This window comes from Panthera pardus, unplaced genomic scaffold (assembly GCF_024362965.1).
Source record: "Panthera pardus isolate Hobbes unplaced genomic scaffold, ASM2436296v1 HiC_scaffold_25, whole genome shotgun sequence".
In the NCBI taxonomy this organism is placed as follows: Eukaryota; Metazoa; Chordata; class Mammalia; order Carnivora; family Felidae; genus Panthera; species Panthera pardus.
In genome coordinates, this window is record NW_026526821.1 from 13902432 (window position 1) to 13917083 (window position 14652).

At 47.1% G+C, this 14652-nt stretch overlaps 1 protein-coding gene across 20 annotated transcripts in view; it reads left to right on the forward strand.

Annotated features, from left to right (window-relative positions):
• Positions 1-14652, forward strand: part of ZMYND8 (zinc finger MYND-type containing 8) — a 125358-nt gene that overhangs the window by 5163 nt on the left and 105543 nt on the right. For 10 of the 20 annotated variants that reach the window (XM_053890176.1, XM_053890179.1, XM_053890175.1 and 7 more), the window contains one exon: positions 5909-5979. In XM_053890176.1, coding sequence (XP_053746151.1) covers positions 5909-5979 — 71 coding nt within the window. Of the gene's footprint in view, positions 1-1134; positions 1242-1863; positions 2013-5908; positions 5980-14652 lie in introns of those variants that run through there. The other 10 variants (XM_053890170.1, XM_053890169.1, XM_053890172.1 and 7 more) reach the window with 5 other exon arrangements.

A 14652-nucleotide genomic window follows, 5' to 3' on the forward strand; every position in this document is an offset into this window, starting at 1 on the left:
CGAGGAACAAACACAGACACACTGGAGCTGATTCTTCTCTCTCTCTCTCTCTCTCTCTCCCTCTCTTTTTTTTCCTTCAAGACCCTCCAGGATGGATTCACTTTCTGCTTTGGGAAATTAAGTGGCATTCACGTGGGGGAGGGGGAGTGAGTGCTTGCTCCAGAAAATGGTCAGTGTTCCGTCTGTAACTAGGAATTAATTATATATAATCACTCAGTAAACTTTCTACAGAGTTTTTCTAATGGCTGCGCAAGAACATAGTTAGCCTGTTGGAGCGGAGTCCGGTTACTTTTATAATTAACAGCCCAAAGATTTGAGTCAGAAAGAAAGAAACAATGGGGCCTCTTGGATTATAAATTAGGGATGAAAACAATGGCTTTTTCTTTCTTTCCTTCTTTCTTTCTTGTAACCCCTTTTCTTTTAAACAAAACATTCCCCCCTTTCTTTCCCTGGGAGAACAGTGGGGAAACTTCTTCAGGTCTTAAATGGCGGGGGGGGGGTGGGGTGGGGGGGGGGACGGGGTCCCTTTTTAAAAAGCCAGGATGACAGTAACCCAGAAAACCCTGGAGGCAAAGGTAGGTTTTTAAAAAGTCCAACCACTTCAAAATGTGTGATCTCTTTGTTTCTTTGGCCTTCTTTTCTCCTCTTCTCCTGTGGCACAGGCAACATTTGTCAGCCGAGAGGCCCTAGGTCTGGCTTTGCCTCTGTCTGGTTGACCCTGAAAAGAAAGATAACGTGCACAAGTGTCTTCGCCACCCCGCAGCAGAGGTTTAGAAAGGGCGTCCGTGTAGAGGTCCTCTCTCTCCTGGTTCTTAAACGCGAAACAAGTGAGGATTCACCCTTGGCTGGGTCGCTAAGGCTGGGCTGCCCTTCCCCCCACTCCCCACTCTCCTTACAGATAAACAAGCAGGCGGGAGCCATGTCAGCACGCAGCTAAGCGTCGCCGCCAGGCTGTCCCTCCTCATCAAGATTACCTACCTACCGGCCGGCGAGGAGCCAACCACCCGTCCTTGCCCCGGCACAGCCTTGGGCACCATGCCCTCCTTTCTCCCCTGGAGCTACAAAGCAGTCACCTTGAAACTCCCCACTCAGCACCAGAGTTGCGAGGCCAATTCTCAGACCTGCAACAGTAAATTTACATTATCCACTATGAGGCTGTTTGTTCGGCCTCTGAAAGCGGGTTTTGCAAAACCCATTGTTAATTTTCAGGGCTCTGTTGGGGGTGGACAAAAATCCGATGTGTGAGTATCCCGTGCATTGGCTAAGGGCACTGTTTGACTGTTGTTTTGCTCTGCAGACTCAGATTGTCTTTCCTGGAGGTTAACTGTCTTAGGACTGGCTGGGGATTTGGTGGCCGTTTTCAGGCTGATTAAACAGCCTGTTTATTTTACCTTGGCCTCAGACAGGGGTGTGGCCCTTTGGCTTGGCTTTTCAGGTGACTGCTGTCCTTGAAACACTTTCATTTTACTACCTAGCTCCTTTTTGGTAGGGATGCAAAGCTGGTTTCTGATGTATCCAGAAGGGGGGAATGGGCTTCCTCTCCCCCTCCCCAGCTTGCTCCCTTTTAGCATTTTTGCGTTTGTACGGACAGACAGGACACCTGTCTGTCGGCAGTTGACGGCTCCTTAGGGCTGCGTCATTCCTAACCTCCCACCCACCTAATTTGAGGGCCAGGGGGCCTCACCTCAGAGCCTCCTGTTTGGAGGCTCAGGCTCTAAAAGGAAAGGGTTTTCCTTAGGAACCTGTGACTTCACAAACTCCCCCTGTCATTGCAGATTTTTTTTTTAAGCTGCTAAACGTTGGGTTGTTGGTGTCCTTTGGTTGAGCTTTTCCTAGTTCAGATATTTAGGAAGGTGGCTTTGAAACTAGCAGGGCTGCTTCAACAGGAGCTACAGCTATTGAACAAACTGCTACCATTTTAGCTTCAATACAGGAATGAGGCAGTGTTGCAAGACGCCATTTTAAGAATCCTGCATAAATAGCTTAGCTACCGATGACTCTGCCTGTTTTAGGTGAGTGCTTATATAAATAAAGCTGCTCTGCTAACCATTCCCTCCCCCCCCCAATTTAAAAAAAAATTAATTGCAGATTTAGGGAAGCATGGTTTTCTTATTTTGATGTTCACATTTGGTGATCTAGAAGAGGAAGATGTTGTGTCTTGGGGATTACATTTTTCTTACAGCCTGGACCAGTTTGGGATTTTGAACGAAAGTAAAAACCTAAAGGAAAAGCCCTTCCGAATGATGCATGATTCTTGAATTGCTGTGCGATGATCCTCAGCTGTAGAACCAGAGTCTTGTGCATGCTGGTTATATATTCTAGATGGGTTAGATATTCTTGGTTAAAAGTCAAATAGTAGGGGCACTTGGGGAAAAGAAAGATCTGGGCATTGTGTATCCAGGCTTTTTTTTTTTTTTTTTTTTTTTCCCTGTCAAAACTAGATGTTTGCTCTTTTTTTTTCTCTCTCTCTTTTGGAAGTGTGGAGGGGATGGCATTCCTGGGAATTACGGACCAGCCTTGAGTCCTCAGAATTAATAATCAGAAGGCTTAAAACATCCTGGAGGTTCAGCGCTTCATATTCAACTTTTTAATTCCTCTTTTCCAGTGCATGCAGGTTAAGAAGTCAGCCGAGGTTTTCTTGCTCAGGCACTGGGGGAGAAATCTTTTATTCTTTCTGGGACCGGATGGGAAAGTCTTGGTTGTATTTGCAGAAGCTGCTGCTGTTTCTTCTTTAATTGCCTGAAATGTATCAGTTTGTGAAATCCACAGGCAAGTGACTTAGGGTAACCGTGAGTGAAAGCGGTGGGAACATATATATCCTATACAACTAGTTGATGGTGTATTTTCCTGTTGGGGTGAAAGGCTGTAGTTTGGGTTTTCAGCTAATTTTTTACCCTTTTCTTTAGCTGGCCCCCTGCCTCCTCAGTGGACCTTAAAAAAAAAAAAAGTAATGTCAGTTTTAAACAAGGACTTGTTGTTCCATTGTTTTTGATTTAAATAATTGGGGTTGCTGGAAGCTAGCAGATAGGAAAGATGCTGTGTATTTTTTAAGACTTTCATGTGTTAATGACAAGAGTTCAAAGTCTTTTCCCTGGGTGCAGCTGGCTTTTCTTTTTAACAATTAGTATTTGACTTTTTTTTTTCTCCTCCAAATGACTGAACAGTTTTTAACCTAAATTGACCACGGTCTGTGGGGGGGCATTCAGACAGGTACAGAGCTTTTGATGTACTATTTCATAATTTTCCCCCTAACAACATACTGGTGCTTCACACTAAACCAAAAAATAAATAAATAAATAAATAAATAAAATAACAAAACAAAACAGAACAACAACCAAGAAAACTGAGATCAGTGGTGTAGAAAAAAGGAAGTCCCTTTAGATGTGGCTATTCAAAATGACTCATTTTGCATTCTGGTCTTTGCTCTTGTAAACGAAGTTTTTTCCCTTTTAACGCATAGACACTGCAATTTCCTTTAGTCAAATGCAAGTTATTGTATGTCTGTGTGCGTTGTAAGTACGTGCACGGGCTCCCTTTGAAAGGGCGGCTTGCTGATCTGCGAGAAAGATGGGTTTTCTGAAATCATGCTTAAAATCCTTGGCTGAAGCTGGTGATGCTGCTGGTAAAGTGGGGTGAATATGGTGCCCACTGGTAATACTTGGAAAGATAAAGATAAAACAACTTCACTCACCCCCCCCCCCCCCCCTTCCCCGCCTTCTGCAGCAGCAAACAGCCACCACATAACTAGTTTGCATTTTCCTAGCTTCTCAGCAGCATCCCTGCCTGAAGTACTCTGCGCCTCTGGGCTGTAGGAGGCCAAATAATTGTTCTCTTGAATGCAGTCCCTCCTCCATGATCAATACACCTTTGAATGTTTTCATCACCGCAGAAATCCTTCAAGTGGGTTTTGGGGGCTCTATTCTGCATAATCGTTTTCTCACTGTACGTTTTGGTTGGATCCCAGCTGAGTGTTTTCTCTGTCACTCAAAATAGGGGATCAGTGGCAGTGAGTTTAGGATTTCACATACTTCATGCTAGAGAGGGAAACGGATTCTAGTTGTTAGAAAGATCAAGGTTGCTGTTTGTTCTCTTTGGGTTGATCAGCTCAACTCAGATCATCTCTGAGAGCTGCTCTGGGTGTTTTACGCAAATGTATTTCCAGGCACCCCAAGCAAGAAACTGTCAGCAGTATCCATTTGGACAATATGTGTGTGGTTGCAGGCAGAGTGTCTGTGTTTCCCTGTTGAGAATGTCTGTCTCTGAAGTTGGGAGTAAAAAGGTAAACGTGCTGAAATCACCTTCCACAAATCACCCTGGAATATTGCATGTTAGTGAAGTGTTTACATCGAAGAGTCTGTTTTTGATGGAAACCGTTTGTGACAACATGCCCGTTGTTTCTTTGGTGAATTTGTGTCGCGGGCTTTCTCTGCAGATGCTATAAGTGAAATTGTTAATAGGGTTCCATATCAGTGAGCAAAGTGTGTTAATATTCCAACCAATTTCAAACTACCTCTCTTTATTCTCTCTGCTGGGACTAGTTAAGTTTGAGGTGTGCAAGTTCTTCTAATTTTCTCCTGGGCCATAATTTCTTCCTTTCTGTCTGGTTCTTATCCTGAACCCTCTTCCCTTATCAGACATGGCCCTCTCCTAAATCCATTTCTGTGGATCCTGAGGTTCCAGGCCATTTTGGACTCCCCTTTTGTCACAGTCTCAGGCCACAGAGCACAGAAGGGACATTCTGATCCTTCCTCTCTCACTCAGCCTTCCCCTCCAGTCCTGGCTTTGAGTCTTCCAAATGGAAAATTCCAGCCATGTCAGTTGGTGATGCACCCATTTCTTCATGGTGAACCACAGGCTGATGGGATTGCAGCTAAAGTACTTCCTCGGATTCATATCACTTCATGGTCACCCTGAGTGCTTGGGAAGTTCCAGCACCTCGAACATTTTGCACCTGCTAAAGCAGAACTCTACTGGCTTGCCTGGGAGAGGGGTGTGTGTGTGTGTGTGTGTGTGTGTGTGTGTGTGTGTGTGTGTGGTTCCGGAACACATGAAATGGTCTGCACTCTGTTCAACAGGAGTTCCAGCCGAGAGAGTGAGAGAAGAGTCTGGTAGACCTTCCCGGCCAAGGGGACTGCTCCCCCCCAACCCCCAACTCAGCCTGTCTCTTAAATAATCCTTCCTCATTCCACTTTTGTGGTGGGGGATAATTAGTCACAGCTCAAGAGTGCTGAATGCTTTCTCTGAGCCATGCCTGCTACTGAGAGGAAACATCCAGGGGATGGGAGTGTGGGTACCCCAAGCCCAATTCCTGGGACAAGTGCTAGTGTTTTGAATGAATGTTCTGAGACCAGGCTTTTTGCTTCTAACCTGGGCATATTTTTTCACTTTGCAATTTCACCTATATATTTTTTTCACGTTCCTGCCTCGTCGAGAAATCCTAAGATTTAGCCGAGAGGTCTGTGTAATGCTCCCTGCCTTGCAGAATTCAGAGATCAGAACTCAGGGTACCCTGTGAACCACCTCTAACCTGAACCCAGTGTTAACAACAAGACACTTGTTTACTTGTTGGCTGGGTTCTCATTGGCCCTCAGGGGCAGATTGTAATTGTGTGTCTAAAAAAAAAAATTTTTTTTTTTTTTTTTTTTTTTTGCATCCCCCAACAGCATGACAACTGGAATAGTAATTTGACTTAAAAAAAGAACAACCTAGTGGTTTGAAAAACCCCTTTAGGAGTCTTAACACTTTAGTTTGAAATCCAACGTGGGTTTTTTGCCCCCCGCCCCTCAGCCCTGCATAAGGGTGGGGGATTGGCTTAAATGCGGGTTTGTTGTTAGAACTTCTAAATAGCTGCCCCCATGGGGCAAGTTCTCAGTCTACCTAAACGTGAACCTAATTTGCTCTGTTTCAGCTTGGCTGAAGAGGAAATAAAAACAGAACAGGAGGTGGTGGAGGGCATGGACATCTCTACTCGCTCCAAAGGTGAGTAAAAATCTTGTATTATCTATTCCAGAGCAGAGGAGGAAATTGGAATTTCTTTTTCTAGTTGTTGGAGTGCAGCGAAGTGTGGCTTTCGGATCCGAGGCTGTAACACTCCTCTGATTTTGAGAGGAGGAACCTTTGATGGATGGACCTAATTTGTGGAGAATTCCCCTCCTTTTGATTCCCTTTCCCTTGTGTGTCTGTATAGGTAAACCGACCTGTCCCAACAGTAAATTTTATGTGTGTGTCATGACTGAGGGGGAGGGGCTGGCTCCTCTCTTCAGGGTGACTTTCAGGAATTCAGAATTTAAATACAGCGTGTTCTAGAAGCAATGGGAGTATCCAGCTGCTGCTGGGTTTCTGATTTTAATAACAGGCCTCTTTGGAATCACAGAAGTGAAACAGAGTCGGCCCACTTCATTGAAAAACGGTGGTCTTGGTTAGAGATACAGAGGAAATGTAGGACTTTCTGGAATGCTGGGGCCAACCTTTGCATTTAGGACAAAATTTAGCCAATTAGAGCAACCATGGGTTTATGTTTTAGTTCAGAGTCCTGCATCAGACTCTTCAAAATCTTCTAATTGTGAGATTGGTGCTTTTCATTTGGTCTGTGTGAGATTGTACGAGGCTTCCCAGAAGAAAGTAGTTATTCACTTTTGCCTTCAGGGTGTTTTCACGAACGAGCTGCTGCGATGTTTTCCACATCTTTGATTGATGAAAATGCTAATCTACAAACTTAATGGTTGTACCAAGGTGGTGTTATTCCTTCAACAAGTCATTGAGTGTCTGCTCTGAGCTGAGGGTTATAGGGGAGGTGAGAAAGGCTGGAGAGGTTATTGCAGACTGCCAGGAAGATTCTAGATCTTTCTAGACTCCAGCTAGGGAGCATAAGAAGAAGTGGCTCCCTAGAGGCACCTGAAAATCAAAGCTTATTTTTATAAGATACCCCTGTCATTTTGGGCAAAATGAGGGTCAGATAGTGACTCTGAAAGTGGAAGCTGGCCGTTGTTGGGGCTATGCCTGACAGATGGGGGGGGCCCAGCATGGTTCAGGGGTGGGGATGGTGAGGAGGCCAGGCTGCTTGAGCGTGCCTGGGGGTTGGAGCAGACCCAGGATTTCGGGAGGTTGGGCCTAGTCTGCGGGGCCCTTCATCAACCCCCTCACCCCCTGCCATCCCTGTCCTGGGCTAGCAGCACCTCTAATGGTATGGAGAACTGTGGGGGAGTTTTGAGCAAGTTTTCAGAACTTTCCTGAAGAGGTGTTTTGAGACGGTTGTTGATGAGGGAGCCTCTCCCAGTTCCCTTGTGGTCAGAATGGAACGTGTGGAGAAAGCCCAGAGAATGGGTCCGGGTAGGGTGGGGGGTGGGGTGGGCCAGGGTGGGGGTGACTTTGTCCTCACTAAGCTCTTCACCTGCACAGTTTCAGTCTTTGTGCCTCCACGTTCTTATCTTTATTTGTTAAAAACAATTTTTTTTATGTTTATTTGAGAGAGAGAGAGAGAGACAGAGCATGAGCGGGGGAGGAGCAGAGAGAGAGAGGGAGACACAGAATCCTAAGCAGGCTCCAGGCTCTGAGCTGTGAGCACAGAGCCCGACGTGGGGCTTGAACTCATGAACCGTGAGATCATGACCTGAGCCAAAGTCTGATGCTTAACCGACTGAGCTACCCAGGCACCCCCACATTTTTATCTTTAAAATGGGATGTTGGATAAGATTCTGAGATTCTTTCCACCTTGGGCATTTCTTGTAGAAATAATGCTTACTGACAGTTTGTACCAGAAGTCTTTTCTTGTTGAGCTTTCTTCCAGTCCCCTTAGGAGGTGGGAAGTGTTGTTCTCACTTTGCAGATGAGGACACTGAGGCTCTGAATGACAGCATCTCACAGGGAGCAAATGTAGGATGTGGTCGAACCGAGGCGAGGCTCTGCCACCAAGGAGGCTCTTTCTCCCTGGACACTCCGCGCCTGGAATGTCCCATAGCCTCGTTGTGGAGACTTTTCCAAAAGCGTCAGACTTGGGGATCGTCAGCCTGGGTGGGAGGCTCACTTTGCTCAGGCCTCCCCACCCCTTACCTTCTTTACAGACCTCCTGGGGGCTCCCACATCTTCACCAGGTCGCGTCTCCAATGACTGTCGCGCCTGAAGTGGTCACTCTGGGGTGACCACTGTCCCTTGCTCTCGTTGCCCCACTCTGGCCCTGTCCCTGCCCCTGCAGCAGCTAGGGCGCTCTTAGAAAACAGGTCAGATCTTGCTCATCTTGCTAACTCCTTCCACTGACCTCCCAGTGCCCCCAGGCTCCAGTTGGAGGTCGCCATGACCTACCTACCTGGGTCAGGCCACCTGCCTTCTTGAATCCTGTGACCTTCTGTTCCCCTCTACCATTTCTCTCCCTGACTCTGAGCAGCCCTGCCTCCTTCCCCTCCGGTCCCTCTTGGGGCCCCGTGTGTCCCGTGTCCTTCGCTGGGAACATGCTACTCTGGGTCTTGCTGGCTATTTCTCATCTCTCAGATTGATCTCAGACGTCCTTTCCCGGAGGCCTTCGGGGTTTATCCAGTTCAGAGGAGCCATTCCATCGTTTTCTGTTATATTTTTAAAAGTGGTTTCTAATTTTAGAGCAGTTTTAGATTTCCGGAAAGTTGGGAAGACAGCGACAAGTGTTCCCGTGTCACCCCTCCTACTCCCCACACGCGTATACCCGCACACGCACCCAGATAGCTTTTCCCCATTATTAACATCATACGTTAGCATGGTGCATTTGGCACAGTTAATGAGTCTGTAAGTTTGTACTTTGTTTGGCTTCCCTTGGTTTTTCTGCGGACGTCGCTTTCCTGTTCTGAGATCCCACCCAGTAAACCGGGTTATGTGTAGTTATCGTGGCTCCTGGTCTCCTCTTGGCTGTCCCAGTTTCTCAGACTTTCCTTGTTTTTGATGACCTTGATAGTTTTGAGGAGTACTGCTCAGGTATTTTGTGGACTGCCCCTCGACTGGGATTTATCTGATGTTTCCCCTGTAACTAGACTCTGGTGGGCTGGGATTGCAAGCTTTGGGGGAGGAGGACCACAGAGTGAAGTACTGTTTTCAGCACATCACATCAAGGGTACATGTTACCGATGTGGTTTATGGCTGGTGACGTTGACCTTGACCACCTGGCTGAGGTCAGGTTCGTTAGCTCACCACCCTCTTGTGCTATGCTCTTTATTAATGAAATCATGAAGCCCACCCACACCTAGTGGGTGGTGAGTATACTCTACCTCCTTGAGGCCAGAGCATGTACACAAATTATTTGGAATTCTGTATGAGGGTTATTTGTTACTTCCCAGTTTTTTGTTACTCATTTATCGCAGCATGGACTCAATTATTATTGCTGTTTTAAAAAAAATTTCCTTATTTATTATTTTTCCTAAAAGTTTATTTATCTTGAGAGAGAGGGAGAGAGAGAATGTGACAGTGAGTCGGGGAGGGCCAGAGAGGGAGAGAGAGAATCCCAGGCAGGTTCTGCACTGGGACTTGGGACTTGATCTCACAAATAACGAGATCATGACCTCAGCCGAAATCCAGAGTGGGACGCTTCATGGACTGAGCCACCCAGACGTCCATGGACTCGATTATTTTAAACCTTGGGTTGTAGTCCGATACTTCTTAGTTATTTTGTTGATCAAGATGTTCTAGCTTTAGGAGGTGTCTGGCTGGTGCAGTTGGTGGAGCGTGCAACTCTTGATCTCGGGGTTGTGAGTTCAAGCCCCACCGTGGGTGTAGAGATTATTTAAAAATAAAATCTTAAAAAAAAAAAAAAAAAGAAAAGGTTCCAGCTTTGGCCATTGAGCACTCTTTCAGGTGATTCCTGTGTCCCTTTGACATCAGTGGGGTTTGTTTGATTGACTGAACCCTTAATTACTTTTGGCCACTACAAGATGTGCTGGGCTCATCTTGTATATTTTCCGCCTCGTCCCTAGAGCTAGCCATTTCCCCAGGGCACTCTGGTTCCTTTTATTGGAGAGTAGCATTGGAAACCAAGCTCTGGGTCCTCAGTGTGCTTGTTGCTATGGAGATGTCTTTTTTTGTCTTTTTTCGGTCCTCTCGGCCGACAGAGCAAGGAGACCGCGTATACTGACCCGTACGTATACACACATCTATGAAGATTTCCCTCTGTGTCTATGTTAAACTAAACATGAGTTTGTACGCTTGTCTCAAATTGTGAGCCATGACCACGTGGATCATTCCAGACTTCTCCCCTCTTGTCTATAACTTTTTCACTCCCGTACTGAGAAAGCTGTCTCTCACCATCTGCCATTTGGTTACTATTTTCTGGTACAGTTTAAATCTTATCATTGATGTACAGCTTGGTGAACTTAAACACTTGTGGGACCACAACCCAGATCCAGAGACTTGATCATTTATGGTGTTCCAGAAGGTTCCTCAAGCTCATTCCAGAGTTTTTTCATAATCCTTGTTCATGACCTTGTACCTTTTTTTTTTTTTTTTAAATGTTTATCTATTTTTGAGAGAGAGATCGGGTGTGAGCAGGGGAGGGGCAGAGAGACAGGGGAACAGAGGATCCAAAGTGGGCTCTGTGCTGGCAGTAGGGAGCTCTATGCAGGGCCTGAACCCACGAACCGTGAGATCATGGCCTGAGCCGAAGTTGGATGCTTAATCGACTGAGCCATCAAGGTGCCCCCTTATTTATTTGTTTATTGATGGTCTTCTCTGCTGAAATGTAGTCTCCTTCTGTCCCCAGGTCCTAGACCGCTATGCTCAACCACCCCTTCCGTTTGAGAAGCTGGTAAGGGTGGCTTAGAGGTTTAAAAAAACCTCTTCTGGAGCCACACTCCCTGGGTTCACACTCTGGCCTGCCCCCTGCCTAGCTGGGTTATTCTTTGTGGCTCAGTCTCCTCTTATCCATGGGGAGGGTAAAGCCAGAGAGTTGTGGTGAAGGATTAAATTTGCTCATGCACACGGGGCACTCAGAACTGGGGCATGGCACGTGCTCAGAAATGTTAGCCAGGATTACATCCAGCAGGAAGAGGGATGAGCTTGGATTGATAAGCCTGTCAGGTGAAAGCCCTACTTACCACGTTCTATGACTTCCCCCAGTTAGAACCTCTAGGGAAGGGGGTGTGGAGACAGATGGGGAAACCAAGCCCAGACTGTGAGGAATTGTAGGCTTCCCGACAGGCAGGCTTGGGATAGGGTTGCCATCCTCTGGGCCTCTATGACATTTGAAGAAAGCTCGTCTGCATCCAGTTTGGCCTGATTTTCCCAGTGCCTTTGGGGCCTTTGCTGTGGTGAGGAAACCATGAGCGGGAATGGAAGGGGTCACCTCGTTTTGAGGGAGACCTTTCTGCCCTCCCCGGACTGCCTTGGATGGCTTTCTTTGTGTGGAACCGAGCTCCTGTCTTCTAGGGTTGGGTGGCCAGGTGACTGGCTGCTCTTGTGTCTAGAGCCTTGGGTCAGGTGAATAAGTCGCATTCACAGAGGCCTGAAGTTACACTACTGGGTTGCTCACGTTCTTTTTCTTCCTTTTTTTCATGTTTATGTATTTATTTTGAGAGAGCTCGTGAGCGAGTGGGCGAGGGGCAGAGAGAGAGAGAGAGAGAGAGAGAGAGAGGGAGAGGGAGAGAATCCCTAGCAGGCGCCACACTGTCAACACAGAGCCCAGTATGGGGCTCGATCCCACAAACCATGAGATCGTGACTTGAACTGAAATCAAGAGTCCTTGGACACCCAATAGACTGAGCCACCCAGATGTCCGGCTCAGATTCTGAGAGCTGAGGTCAGTGTGGTCAAAATGGCGTGCTCGAAAGGGCTGACTGGGACAAAGGCTTGTCTCTCCTTTCACTCCTAATTATCTCTCAGTCCACGGTGGGATGATTTGGATCCATCGGACACGTACTTAGTTCTCCAGCCCGCTTCTCTTGTGGTTTGGGAAATTCAGTGCTTCAGTCCCCAAACGACATCACTCGGTCGGTCACTCGGTTGGGCTTTTTTGGTCGTGAGCCGCGGAAGTCGGTTCTAGTGGGTCGGAGCAGGAAAACGATGGACTGGAAGGGGGTCACTTGGCTCATGGGGTTGATGGGAAGGCTGGAGGTCCGGGGCTGTTCTGGGGACAGAGCCAGTTCACCGTCTCCTCGGGGTCAAGAGAGGGCAAAGTCCTCTGGGAGAGTCGCTCATCTTGTGTCATGTATCTGCCCTTTGGCCAGGGAAGGGCTGGTGTCTGGACCCCTGAACCCACCACCTGCCCCCACCAGCGAGGAGATAATTCCTCAGGAGCTGATATGGCCATTTGGGCATCTTGAGAAACGACACCATTCTTTCCCACTTGCAGGTGGAGAGCAGGCCGTGAACTGCACTCTGCTTGGGAAACTTGGAAACTCCAATAATTGGCCCTCGGTTCTTTAATTCTATCCCGACATCTAGTCCATACGTCCCTTCAGATTCTCTAACTAAATTTCACTTTGTACACCCATGACGCGTACTCATTTATTAACTGAGTAATTCCCAAGCCAGTCATTGCCATTACCCCAGCCTTGGCATTTACTGGAGTGTTCTAGTTCTCTGGAGACCAAGCTTTCGAGCTTTCAGGATGTCAGGTTGACATTTGTGTCCGAGGATAATGATCTGCTGAGAAGATACCAGGTGTGTTTACCTGTTTCGTGTTTTCTGAGTACTTACTAGGTGCCTGGTATTCTATGCAAATTACTTCATTTGACTTTTCTAATCACGCTGTGTTGTTCTGTTACTCCCATTTTACAGTGAAGGAAACTGAGGGGCGGCGGGATTCATGGAGTCGCGAAGTGGAGAGCCGGGGTCGGGTTTGATCTTTGGGTTTAAACCTGTGTCCATAGCCGTGAGCTCCATCCCAAGGATGCCAGGTCAGATGTCTGTAGGTAGATGAGTGAGATTAGCTGGCTGCACCTAGGGGTGCCAGGGCCTTTGAACAGGAGAGTGCCTTCCTTCAGTAATAGGGGAGGATGCATCCCTCTGACTGCTGACCAGCAGGAATATTGGCTCAACGGTGTTGCCAGGATTTTTCCACCCCCCTGTAAGAATGCCTGACTTTGAAATGCGGTTTGTGCAGGCCAGTTTCTCAAAGACCACGCACGAACCCAGCGACACATCTCTGGGTCAGGAGTGGCTTGTCAGTTTGCATTCTCTGCACGAGACTGGTCACAGCACAGCTCCTTGCAGGATATTGGCCACACTGTGTATGACTCAGAGCAAACCCCTCCGAGGCCAGGGATCTGAAGTCTGAAAGATGATGGTCTCCGTGAGTTCACGTCTCCGTACAAAGGCTCCCCTGTTCGGGCCACGTCGCCTCTTCTGCCGTGTGTGCATTCTGCGGTAACGATTGTGGTGTGTGCGGGTGCCAGGCTGCCGGAGCTGAAATCATTTTTAAAAATGTCTGTGTAATGTCACCCGCACGAGGGAAAGAGCCGCTTGGAAACCGTGCACAGATTCAGCGGAAGCCCGAGATATTAAAATCTTGACAGTATCATTCTTGCTGAGATTTGCCTGGGTTAGGGATATGTTTTCTGAGACAGGATGTTAGAGAATAGACAATTATAGCAATTTGCTAACCAGCCCCAGACCTGAATTAGTACAGGATCCTGGTTCTCACTGTTGTATGTAAATTAAGACTGTTTCACAAAGGGATTGTTTATGAGGATGGCAATGAGATAGAGACCTTCTGTCATTTTTTTTTTTTCCCCCAAGGAAACTCTTTGAGAAAATATAACCAAAAACATTCTTAAATCACTGTAGGATGCAGAAAATGCTGAGAATTTTCTTTTGAAAAAAAAAATGAGCATCAGTATTTTTAACTCTATTCTGGCTCTTGGATAGCCTGCAGCGGAAGACATTTATTTGTGAGGTAGATAACTACCAGATTGTTCCTCTCCCAAGAAGGCTTAAAACGTCCCAGAACTCTGAAGATGTTGGATAATGACTTTCCAAATGAGAAATCTACCTTCTCTCGGCCAGCGGAGCATCCGCCATGCATCTGTTCATGGGATCCTGTCTCCCCGTCTGTGCAATTTAGTTTTTGTGGTTCACTTGTGGAAAACTTTGTGTTGGCCCCCCCCCCCCCCGCTTTTTTGGGGGGGCCATTTTGAATTTTTTTTTTAAAACGTTTATTTATTTTTGAGAGAGAGAGGGAGAGAGAGACAGAGCATGAGCAGGGGAAGGGACAGGGAGAGAGGGAGACACAGAATCGGGAAGCAGGCTCCAGGCTCAGAGCTGTCAACATAGAGCCTGACGTGGGGCTCAGACTCACAAACCGTGAGATCATGACTTGAGCCGAAGTCAGTGCTTAACCGACTGAGCCACCCAGGTGGGTTTTTTTGCCCCATTTTGAAGCCTGACCCATGCTTTATGTTTATGTGACTCTTGTTATTCTATAAGACTGTGATCTAAGATAGACTGTTTTCAACTTTGATAAAGAACTGTCTCCTTTTCTTTCTCCAGATGCCTGTAGAACTCTCATTTCAGGTCTGAGGCCTTTTAGAGATCCTGGCTTTTTTTTTTTCCTCCTGAAACTTTCAAATAGGTTTGCTCCCTTGGTGGTTGGTTCTTCACCATCGACCTTCGGGGTTGGGGGAGAGCAAGTTTGGAAAGCCCACGTCTCACAGTGGGAGTTGAGTGCAATATTACAGGGCCCTCCAAACCTCCACCCCAAGTTCC